The sequence below is a fragment of the Hipposideros armiger genome, unplaced genomic scaffold, assembly GCF_001890085.2.
Source record: "Hipposideros armiger isolate ML-2016 unplaced genomic scaffold, ASM189008v1 scaffold_1709, whole genome shotgun sequence".
Taxonomy (NCBI): Eukaryota; Metazoa; Chordata; class Mammalia; order Chiroptera; family Hipposideridae; genus Hipposideros; species Hipposideros armiger.
Genome location: NW_017733059.1, coordinates 12717 through 24693, shown reverse-complemented (window position 1 = coordinate 24693; position 11977 = coordinate 12717). Strand labels below are relative to the sequence as shown.

Genomic DNA, 11977 nt, shown 5'->3' with positions numbered 1-11977 from the left:
TCTCAGCAAACACTAGAAGCAAGATGAAGTTCATGCCCCATGCCACTTAATCTCTGCACCTCTTAGAAGGAGGGGGCAGCTGAGGACAGCAGGATTCACATGGATGATGTCAGTGTCTTTGCACAAAGAAGGGAACTCCTGGGCACTGGCCCTGCTCCTCCTCAGGTCTCCTCCCCTGGCCTCCAGGCTCTGACAGTCACTTCTTGTCCTCCATTCCTGCTGCCACATCTCATGATGGCTGCAGGAGGAGGGAGACAGTGCCTGACAGCACATGGAATGTTACTTTCACTTCTCTTTTCCCCATTTGGGTGGAGCCTTGTCTGTGTGAGTCAGTTGGTAGGCTTCCTGCTCAGGGCTTCAGCCTCCCTGCACTCAGGAGGGAGAGACTGGAGGGATCAGAAGCCAGGCAGTTCCCGGGACAGAGCGATGGCCAGTGGGGGCAGCGACCTCAGCACCAGGTCAGTCTCTCTCTCTTCCTTTAACTTTCTCTCTGGCCATGTTGCTGCTTTCGGGGCTGATAGACACTCATCTAAACCTTAACCTTAGATAAGAACACTCACATGCAATGTAATGAAATGCAGGAATATGTAGTGAGAAATCCGGTTTTTAAACTGCAGCAGGACAGCTGCTGGTGTGAGTCCAGCGTTCCACCCCCACGTGACTCTTGTTTTACAACCACTGCTCAGCTGGCAGGACCCTCAGGAGTCCGCTGTCTGACGCTTTGAGACAGCGATTGTTATTTCCTGTGACCTCTGAACCTCCTCATTTCCCTCAGGCCTCCTGGACCTTCACCTAGGTTGTTTCAAAGAAGGTACTTTAGAAAACATAAAATTCAGGATAAACACATGAGTTGTTTGCAAACACTGAGTGCTGTGGTCTCGTACATGACCTGGGAACGGGTCAGCTCCAGCTAGTCCCATCTCTAACCATGGGCCTGGGTTCTCCCTGCACTGATCTGGGTCAAAGGGAGTAAAATGAAAAGAAAGGACCAAGATGAGAAAGACTAGTGCAGGCTGAGTGCTTTTATTTTTACTTTGATTTTCTTCTCTGGGTTAAACCTCTGACAAGGAAAAGGGTAAACATCTTTTACTGTAATAAACATACTGATTTACCTCAATCTTTTTAACAGCTACATACTACTCCATGGAATGGATGTACCATGACTTTTTAAACCACATTACCATCTCTTGACCGACATTTATTTGTTTTCAATTGTTCACTGTTATCAACAAATTGAGGCAGTAATGATTTTATATTTCTTTATGATTTGCATGTATCCAAGTATTTGTCTTGTGTCAAAATCTAAAAGGTAACATAGTTGAGGCAAAGGGTACTATAATTGTTTATAGATCCTGACAAATTGCCTCTTAGTGGCTGAATTAATGTATTCTCCTACCTCTGGCTAATGAGATGAACCGTCTCCCCCACCCAGACTTTACGTTGGTGCTGGATAAAGAGGTGCATCTTGCATTACCTGATTACAGGGGAGCTTGAACATGTTTTTGTGCCCATTGGCCATTTAAATTGCCTGTTCTGTGAATTGCTTGCTGGTTTATTTTAGACCAATGAGGTAAGTTGAGGTGAATGTTATCAGTTGAGGTAATTGTCCTTTTTTTAATGATAACGGAGAGTTTGCTATATCAACTGAATATTATAAGTATACATTCCATGTCTTTAACATTGTTTATGGTGACTTCTCTCTTATTAAATCTTGAAATTTAGAATATAAACTTTTTACAGTATTGATTTGATAAGATACATGCAGCCTCGTTATTACAAATAAATAAAGTGACACAGAAAGTTACTGATGAATTCCAGGCACACTGTCTTCAAGCACCGTTCCTGTGTTCTTTAGGGTGGCAGATTCGATTCTACCTCTATTTCAGGGATAGTTTCTTCTCCAGTATCTCTGAAAATTGTTTATTTCTCAATTTTGGGGCAAAATTATTTTCATTGGTGCAACTTTAGCCTTTACAGCTTCTTCTGCCCCCTAATACTTGCATCTCTTTAGTTTTTTAAAATTTTCTGTTCATAATGGTTGTTTCCAATTTTAATTCCCTGAAAATTATTTTATTTTAGTGTTTTTGTGTTTGTTATTTCTAATTTTAAAAGTTGATTGCTTTTATTTTTGAGGGGAGGGTCTTAATGTGCTTAGACAGCTCTGCAAGCTTGACTGTAACCCACATTTTGTTATTCTATCAGCCCATCTGCACACTGTTGCTTTACTTATTTAGGTTTCAATGTGATGTAAGTGCCTTGGGGATGTCTTCCTCATCCTCTGGGTTATTCCTTGAGATTGACTCTGTCTGCAGTTTCATTTCTGTGTTGCTTTACTTCCTTTTTCACATTCCTGCCAGGGTTTTACTCCCCTTTTCGCTATGCTTGAGCTGGGCAGCTCTCCCCTCACCTCTGGTTATCAATCTGCATCTGGATGAATTATTTTTCACATTTTCTGTTTTATCTGAGAATGAATTGCTTCCCATCTCATCTACAGTTTGATCTATCATTATCCTTATCAGTTTTTCTCAGGGAGCCATTGTTTCATTAACCATCCTTCTCCCCACTGACTTGCAGTGCCACCCTTTACCCAAGTGTCCATTATATGCAGGGTCTGTTTCTGTGCTCTCTCTTCTCTGCCATTGACCTATGAGGGCCTCTCCTTGTGTCATATGACACTGTCATAGTGACGACGGCATCATATGAACTCTTGATATCGGGAGGAGTAAATTTTCTCATCCTTTTTTCTTTTTAAAGTGTCTGGGCCCTTTGCATCTTCACATCAACTTGTTAGAAACTATTTTGGGATCTTGCTTGGGATTCCACTGAATTTATAAATTGATTTGAAGAGAATTGACATCTTTTAACATGTGTCTTCTATCTCATTAAGATGGCATATGTATATTTTTAACTGGAAAACGTTTTCTAATAAAAATGTGTTTTCCTCCCAAGAGGTTTTATACATATTCTGCTAGATTTATTTATGGATATTTGATACCTTTATGCTCTTAAATCAGCAAAATTTAAAATCAACCTTCTAGTTGCCTGTTAAGATATAGAAATGAATCAAAACTCTGCCACTCTCTGATTTTAATAACTTATATGGAGACATATATGAATTTACACATTATATACATAATGACAGTTTTGTTTCTTTACCTCTAATCCTTACACTTATTAGTACTTTTTCTTGCCTTACTGCGTTGGCCCGGATTTCCACTATTAAGACGAATACAGATAGTGACAGTGATCGGCTGCGTGTTGAGCCCGATCCCACAGGGGCAGCTCCTCTCATTGCACAGGGGCGGGTGATGTTTGCTGTACGTTTCCGTTCTCAATAGAAAAACTCACACAGATTAACGAGGTTTCATATAGCGTGTGACATGTTCAAGGTACGAGGTGTTCTTGATCCTGTTTTCTATTGTTTCTACTATTCTCACTATCAAAGTTTTTTTAAATAAACTATTATTTTGGAATAATTTTATATTTACAGGAAACTTGCAAAGATAGTACAGAAGTTTCTGTAACTACAACCCAGTTTCACTTCCTGTAACATTATCCTCTTACGCTGTTGTAGGACGTTTGTCAAACCTAAAAATCCAACATTGGCACCTCACTGTTCACTAAACCACACACATTTTTAATTTCATCGGTTCTTCCACTACAGTCCTCACTCTGTTCCAGAATTCAATCAGGGCCACATTGCCTTCAGCCATCCTGTCACCCGTTCTATCTGGCCTGTGACAGCTTCTCAGTCTTTCCTTGATTTTCATGACCTTGACAATTTGAAGAATACTGGTCAGGCATTTTGTAGAATGTCTTTCAATTTGGGTTCATCTTGATGTTTTTCTCATAATTAGACTTGGGTTATGGGTTTTATAAATGAATACTACAGGGGTGAAGTCCCCTCTCATCACATCATATCAGGGGAGATGTCAACCAGGCTTGTAACCATGGCTATTGTCCTTGAGCATTTGGTTTAAGTGGTGTTTGTAGGTTTCTCCTCTATAAAATCACTATTTTTCTTTTCCACACCCTATTCACAAAGATTATATAGCTGGGTGTGTGTGTGTGTGTGTTTTTACTGTGTACTCACTTGTATTTGAAAAACATCATTTGTGGGTGAAATTTAGACCTGCAATGAAGGCACTAGATTTTGGCGAGGATTTCTTTTTACAAAGTCAAGGTGCCTGAGGACACAGTCCATCAAGAAACGCTTTAAACAAAGTCAAGGTCTGAGAGAACCTGGAGTCACCCAAGTGGTTTATTAGAAATGCAATTCCAAGCTCGCATTGTCCCCCCCCCTCCCCGCCCTTCCCTTTATTCTCACTGTGAAGAAATGATGGCTATTGTCTGGACTCCCATTAACTCCTCACACCATATGGATTTTAGGCTTTGTTTCTGTCCCTCTCACAAATCGAGGGTGTCAAAACTGAGGATCAGCAAATGCCCTGAAGTAGAAAGCAGCTTCTGTGCAATTTCCTGACATGACTGCTGGGAGCAACCTCCACCTACAATAGCAATTAATATTCCTCTGACCATTATTTTGTCCTATAGATTTTGGTTGAAGTCTCTCATTTACTCATTGACACCCTGCCATTCTCTCGGTCTTTGTGAACACAATTTCTATATGATCATTCTAATGGAGTTTTTAATTAGAGAGAAAACAAATGCTTGTCTTCAACCTGCTTTGTTTCACCAGAAACTTGTTTTTTTACAGAATTTGACACACTAATGTAACATTATTACCCCCTGATACATATTGGGTACTGGGAAGTGCCAATGATTCTCTCCTGGTTTGAAACAAGAAAGCTTATGCATTTTCATAACATTTAGGAATACATGATATGTATTAATACATTATTGTCAGAGAAATAGAAAGATCAACTAAGAACTAGCATTACAGGCTCTAGTTAACAATTACTATCACAGGAAGCAGCAGCCATTTCTGAAATTCAGAGTCACTGTATACACAATACCACAGGCAGATTTTTATTAAAGCAAAAGTTCCAGGAGAAATGACTAATATTCTTGTGAAATTTCAATTTATACTTGGTCATATCATTGTTAAATCATGTCTTATCATTTATGAACTGGTTTTATAATTCAGAATGGTATTTTTCTTCACTGCCATAGATCACAGAGGGGACTCCTTGTACTTATCTTTCTGAGATTTACTTTAGGTGTTAATTAAGATGCATTTTAAAGTGAGATACCATTGTTATTCCATTGTATTTTATTCCTCTGGAGATGAACTACTTGCTCCATCTCAATGTTGTACAAATTAAAGCCAGGGCAATCAGGCAAGAGAAAGAAATAAAAGGCATCGAAATTGGAAATGAAGAAGTTAAATTGTCATTTTTTGCAGATGACATGATTCCTTATATAGAAAACCCTAAAGACTCCACCAAATAAACTATTATAAGCAAACAACACATACAGTAAACTTGAGGGTACAAAATCAATGTACAAAAATGTGTTGCATTTCTATATACTAATAATGAAATTTCAGAAAAAGAAATGAAAAAAAATAACAATTCCTTTTGCTATTGCAGCAAAAAGAATAAATACCTAGGAATAAACTTAACAAAGTATGTAAAGAGCCTATACACTGAAAACTATAAGACATTAAAAGAAATTGAAGAAGACACAAAGAAATGGAAAGATATTTTATGTTCATGGATTGGAAAAATCAACATAGTTAAAATGGCTATATTACCCGAAGTTATATACCAATAGAATATTTTTAGAGAAATAGGACAAAAAATCATCAAACTTGTATGGAATCACAAAAGACCCAAATAGCCAAAGTAATCCTGGAAAAAAAAAAAAGAACAAAGCTAGAGGTGTCACACTCCCTGACTTCAATTTATACTACACAGTGACAATAATCAAAACAGCATGGTGTTGGCAATAAACAGACACACAGGACAGTGGAATAGAATTGAGAGCCCAGAAACAAACCCACATATATGTGGCCAGATAAGTTTCAACACAGGGGCCAAAAACGTACAACGGAGAAAAGAAAGCCTTTTCAATAAACGTTGCTGGGGAAATTAGAAAGCCACATGTAAAACAATGAAACTAGACTGCCATTTGTCACCATACACCAACATAAACTCATAATGGATCAAAAACCTACCTAAACATAAGACCTAAAACAATAAATTGCATAGAAAAAGCATAGGTACTAAACATATGGACCTTAGGTTCAGAGAGAATTTTATGAACTTGACCTCAAAGGCAAGGGAAGTTAAAGTAAAAGTAAATGAATAAAACTGCATCAAACTAAAAAGCTTATGCACAACAAAAGAAACCATCAACAACACAAAGACTCGACCAACTGAATGAAAGAAGATATTTGCAAACAACACGTTCAATAAGGGACTCATATCTAAAATATATAAGATCTCATAGAATTCAACAATGAAAAGACAAAATCTAATTAAAAAATGGGCAGAAGATCTAAACAAATACTTCTCCGAAGAACACAAATGGCCAACAGCGTTATAAAAAAAAAAAAATGCTGAACTGCACTAGCTGGTAGGGAAATGCAAATCAAAACCACAATGAGATGTCACCTCACACCTGTTAGAATGGCTGTCATCAACAAGACAAGTAATAACAAGTGTTGGAGAGGTTGTGAAGAAAAAGAAACCCTCATACACTGCTGGTGGGAATGTAAATTGGTACAGTCATGATGGAAAACATTATGGAGGTGCCTCAAAAAATTAAAAATTGAATTACCATATGACCCAGCAATCCCTCATCTGGGTATCAACTCCAATAATCTGAAAACATTGATCCATAACGATGTATGTACCCCTATGTTCATAGCAGCAATATTTATGGTGGGCAAAGCATGAAAACAACCCAAGTGTCCTTCTATAGATAATAAGATAAAGAAGATGTGGTACATGTAAAAAAATGGATTATTACTCGGCCATAAAAAGATGAAATACTGCCATTTGTGACAACATGGATGGACCTTGAGATTATCATGCTAAACAAAATAAGCCAGACAGAGAAAGTTGAGAACCATATGACTTCACTCATATGTGAGATGCAAAGCTGAAAGCAGCAAACGAACAAGATGAACAAACAACAAAATCATAGACACAGACAACAGTTTAGTGATTATCAAAAAGAAAGTGGGTGGAGGAGTAGTAGAAGAAGGTAAAAGGGGTCAAATATATGGTGATGGAAGGAGACTTGCTCTGGGTAGTGAACACACAATGCAATTATAGATGATGTATTATAGAAATGTACACTTGAACCCTATATAATTTTACTAACTAATGCCACTCCAATAACTTTAATAAAAATTTATTTGAACATAATAAAGATCCAGTGTCATTCCAAATACATAAATAATAAATAAATAATAAAAATGAAACTGGCAGTGATAGAGGCTGACTTCTAATATAGTATCTTCCAAAGAGATATGTAAGGGCAATTAAAATTATTTTAATAAAAAATACTCTAGATGTGTTTAGAATAACATAACTTTACAATGGCTTTTACCAGGACAGAGTGAACTTTTTCAGCACTATGTAAGTCTCTCATGTTCCATGCTTCTTTCTATCATATCTTGGTTTATTGCTTCAATTCCATTTTTTTTCTACTCTCTATTCAGGACCACTTATTTTATATGTGTTGGTTCTTCACTACTTAACCTTCATATATAAAATGTTAGAGCCCCCACGAGCATCTCAAAATCTTGACCACTCTCACATAATTTCTTTCCTCTCTAGAACATCCTCAGGAGACCAGAACAGAAGCCACATGCAAGACCATGAGGCTGCTCTCGAGCACTTCAGAAAATGTAAGGTGGACATTTCAGATGCAATACAACGTCCATTTCCTTTTTTTGAACTTCTCCGTGACCGTGGATTCATCACCAATGAAACATATGAAGTAAGTGAGGTTTATTATGTCATAATCTGGTAAACAGGCCCCAAACTAAGTTACACTTTGATGTACCAGACTAAAAAGTAGGGGCACAACTAGCCGATGATAGAGTCTCCTATGAGCGGGGACCTTTTCCAGTATTGCTGTAAGTGTTCCTGTAAGGTAAAAAGAGAGAGGAGAAGCAGGCACCACTATGGACAGTCCTGCTCCTAACTGAAGGAACGGTGCTCCATGGCGCCCATGGGAGTCAGGGTGAATCGCAATGGAGATAGGCTGGATCTGACATGGGTGTGCTCCGTAGATGTATAATGCCTTGTAAAAATGCGTAAAATATAGCATAAACTAGGAATTAAAAGTAATTTTAATGAATGGATGAAAAATCTAATGAATTGATTTAATGAAATAGTAATTGACACAGCATTTCATTTCAACTTAGATCTGAGAAGATTAAAACCCACAGAGAAGTAATGTCTTGTTAGGACAATTTTGGAAATAGATGCTAGCTATACTTTCTTTAACAGTTGCGGTTTCCTTTCCTCTTTTTTCTTGCTTCTGATACTTCTGGCATCTTGGGGTTTAGGTTAATTTAGGAAAAGACCTAGGTGGAGAAACGGAGATGCAAGACTTCTCTTTCCGTAGGAAGGTGCTTTCTCTATGGCAAAGTTCACAGTAGGAGGAAAGTCATCAGCTGGCTTCCGTGAGCCCTTCCAGGCCAAGCCAGTCCTGGGAAAAGGTTGTCCAGTCAGTAGAACAGCTGCTCATCACCCACCTGCTAAGTCTATTTCTAATATATTTCACTGGGCTCTAAATGGGCTAAAGATTATATAACTTGAACTCATTTTTCATTTGTCAAAATTGTTCTTTCTTCCATCTCATGTAAATGAGGGTGAGGAGATCAGACTCACAAATGGGTGTTTTTAAGGAGGAAAGATTTGTTTCACTTAGTAGTCATAAAAATATATAGAAATTCTAAAACTTTACATAAGATACCCATGTATGGAAATCGCAATACATTAACCATAAAATCAGTTTCTAGGGTTCCTGTTTATTTTGCAAGTCTGTATTTATATTTTCCCTCTTCATTATTTTTAAGGAGTCTCGTAGAAAACGGAATTCTGTACAAGAAGTGGTGTACGATGTTCTCACTGAATTGGAGGAAAAATTTGACCTGTCACTTCTAAGAGAATTGTTCAGCAAAGTCATGATGAAGAATTACCCCAATTTAAAATGCATTTATAAAAGCTTCAGAGATGGTAATTTGGTTTATTACCTGCTTTTGATGTCCAGGGCCATTTTTTCCCACAGGTATATGTGGATTTCCTGCCATCTACCTCACACCATGCCAGGCAGTGGGGATACAGCAGTTCAGAAAACAGACATATCATGAGGCTTCTCAAAGCTTGTGGTATAATGGCTATGGCACAAGGTCTGCTTAACTAGGCATTTAGACTCACAGGACAACCAGACCCACAGTGGCATCAGATTTACTTAGAAGGACAAATGACAGGGAACACAGCATCCCAGAAAGGCAGCATCAGTTTCTCCTCCTGTGTGGGACCCCTTGCAGCGATCCGCACAGCAGTCCTTAAGTTGACTGCCGCCTTCCTTGAGTGACAGCTTGGCTGTGGGTGCGGGATGCATCCTGCCTCAGCAGCACCATGCCCATGGGAGTCAATGTCTCATGTAACCACTCTGCAGTCATAGCTTCCAGGAGCCCCACGAGGGAAGCCACGTTACAAGAGTCACCACACTGAAGGAAGACCAAAAATGGTTGATAGTTCACATACAGTCCCTCACAGGCCACACACATGTTATCTACCTACAATCACAGGTCACTTTTCACCCTAAACCCTTTTTTGGCCTGGAAACACAAAAGACATGCCACCTTTATCTGGTGTCCAGAGTAATGAGCAAGAAAGTTAACCTCAGGTCAAATCTGCCCTTAAAGGAGAAATGGTGTTATTAACTCATTCTCTACAACTGGGTGATAAACAATCCAATATCACAAAACCAGTTGCTCTGCCAGAGGTGGTTTATGACACTCTACAAACCTACAGGTTTAAATCTCCACTTTTTCCTGAGAAGGCATGATTTTCTTTTTAAACTGGGACTCAGTAAAGAAGATGCATTCAGGTGATTTTTGTTTTGACTTGCCTAGAAAACTTTTTATTCCAACACAGTTTGGTCCCAGCCAACATCTCCAAATAACAATGGAGAATTCACAAGAAAAACGATTACCTGAAGTGAGGAGGGTAGATGCTGCAGGAAAAGAAATAGAGTGTGGAGGGGTCCAGTGTGCCTGCAAAACAGGGACAAATTAGATTTCACTCAGAGTGAGAAGCAGACTGTGGGAATTGATTCAAGAGGGATAGGTTTTAAAACAAAGGTATTGGAATACCTGGCATCAAAAGCTAAGGAATTTGAGGTTATTTCCTACACAATAAAAACATACTGCAGGTTACAAGGTTTATAAACAGATTCATTGCCCCAGGAGATATGCTTGCCATCCGCCCTGGGGCATTGTGGGCACATTGGTTCCTTGCTGTCTTCTTCCCCAATTGCCTGAAGAGCCCTTCCCACCTGGGCTTCTTGGTTTATTTCCTCCTCTCTACATTTGCTGGGTACCATCATGCAGGGACCTGGGTTAGTGCCCTGGCCTGCCCTCTCTGGCAGCCTCCCGGGTCCCTGGTCCAGGCGTCTCTGGGACGTCCCCCCAGCACCACAATGTGCATCCTGCTTTAGGCTTCAGGGAGTGTTCTTCCTTTGTTCCTGGGACCTGAGCACCCCCGGAAGGTCTGTCTAGTTGCTCTTGTTTGTCCTCTAGGAAGTGCTCATCCTCCCTGACCCAATTCAGTCAACCCTCCTCTTGTCCAGCCCCATCGTTAAAGCTGTTGGGCTTCCTCTTTTATACACGTGCAGCTCACTAGGACCCTAGTTCTTCCACCAAGGAAATCCCTCTGTTTCTTCCTTACAGTTTGAACAGTCAGAAAACAATTTTCACTTTCAGTATTTATGTGTTTTCCTGGACATCTGAATTTTTCTTACATGAGTAGCAGGCTCACGATGTATCCATGACTCCTTCATCCTGACAGTTGAGTGGCCCTCTCTGTGTGGGAGACGTGTAGGCTCCCTTGTTGGGGGTCCTCCTTTCTGTTCCAGGGATGAAGGGGGATCTTTACCATGAGGATTGGGACCCACTGAGCCCTGAGTGACCCAAGGGCTGGAAACTCCTAAATGTATAAATTTGAGATGACATCCTTGGTCTGAATGGAGATCTCTAAATTGTCCTCTTCCTTTGCTGTCTCTTCAGTGATACTAGACAAAAATTTTTTCCCAGAAATTGATGATGAAGAATTGGAGGAGAGGTCTGCTATCGAACCAAACATGGAACAAGGTGATTGCGACCACATAAAAATTGAATCTCCTGATAAGAACAAAGGAGAAAGGGAGGTGGGGTCCTGAGTCCTGAGTGGAGACTGGGAATCAGGGAAGAAACACGGAGGAGCATGGAGAAGGCCGGGAGGGGTGTTTGTGTGAATGGGTGACCAGAGGCTGATCCTGGTGGAGGGGCTTTGACAAGAGACCATTGGCCAGGTGACAAAGTCAAAGGAACAGGAATCCAGTGTTTCAGTCAGGAAAACAGATTTAAAGAGAATGATGACCTGGAAGTAATTGTGATTTACAAGGAATCTTAGGAGAAGATCAGTACGAAACGGTGAAGGGCTAAGAACTACGGGCCCAAGGTCAACATCAAAGTGGAGACTCTTGATGATCACAGATGAAGGAACTGATTTAAATGTGGGGGACGATGTTGAAGAGCAGGAATATTTAAAGAGAAAGGCAGTGATTTAGAGAGAGAAGACAGGGAGTGGTAGAGATGTGGAGACGAGGATGTGGGTACTTTGAGAAAAGGAAGGAGGGGAAATGAAAGACGAGGAAAAGAGGCAGAAAATACTGTAAAAACAACTACATTTAAGAGCTCAATTATTGAATGTTCACTCTGGCAGTTGTGGTTTAGTGCTCACACTGCCATTAGGGGTTAGTATTATTTATGTGCCCATTTTGCAGA

The 11977-nt window shown here is 39.7% G+C and overlaps 1 protein-coding gene across 1 annotated transcript; it reads left to right on the top strand.

Moving 5' to 3' along the window:
- Positions 1-311: 311 nt before the first annotated feature.
- LOC109378045 (nuclear body protein SP140-like protein) lies at positions 312-11385 on the top strand. The gene is made up of 4 exons (XM_019634496.1): positions 312-458; positions 7752-7914; positions 9002-9161; positions 11219-11385. Exons 1-4 carry the CDS (start codon positions 427-429, stop codon positions 11368-11370), a joined length of 507 nt encoding a protein of 168 aa, XP_019490041.1. The 5' UTR covers positions 312-426; the 3' UTR covers positions 11371-11385.
- The last annotated feature ends 592 nt before the right edge of the window (positions 11386-11977 follow it).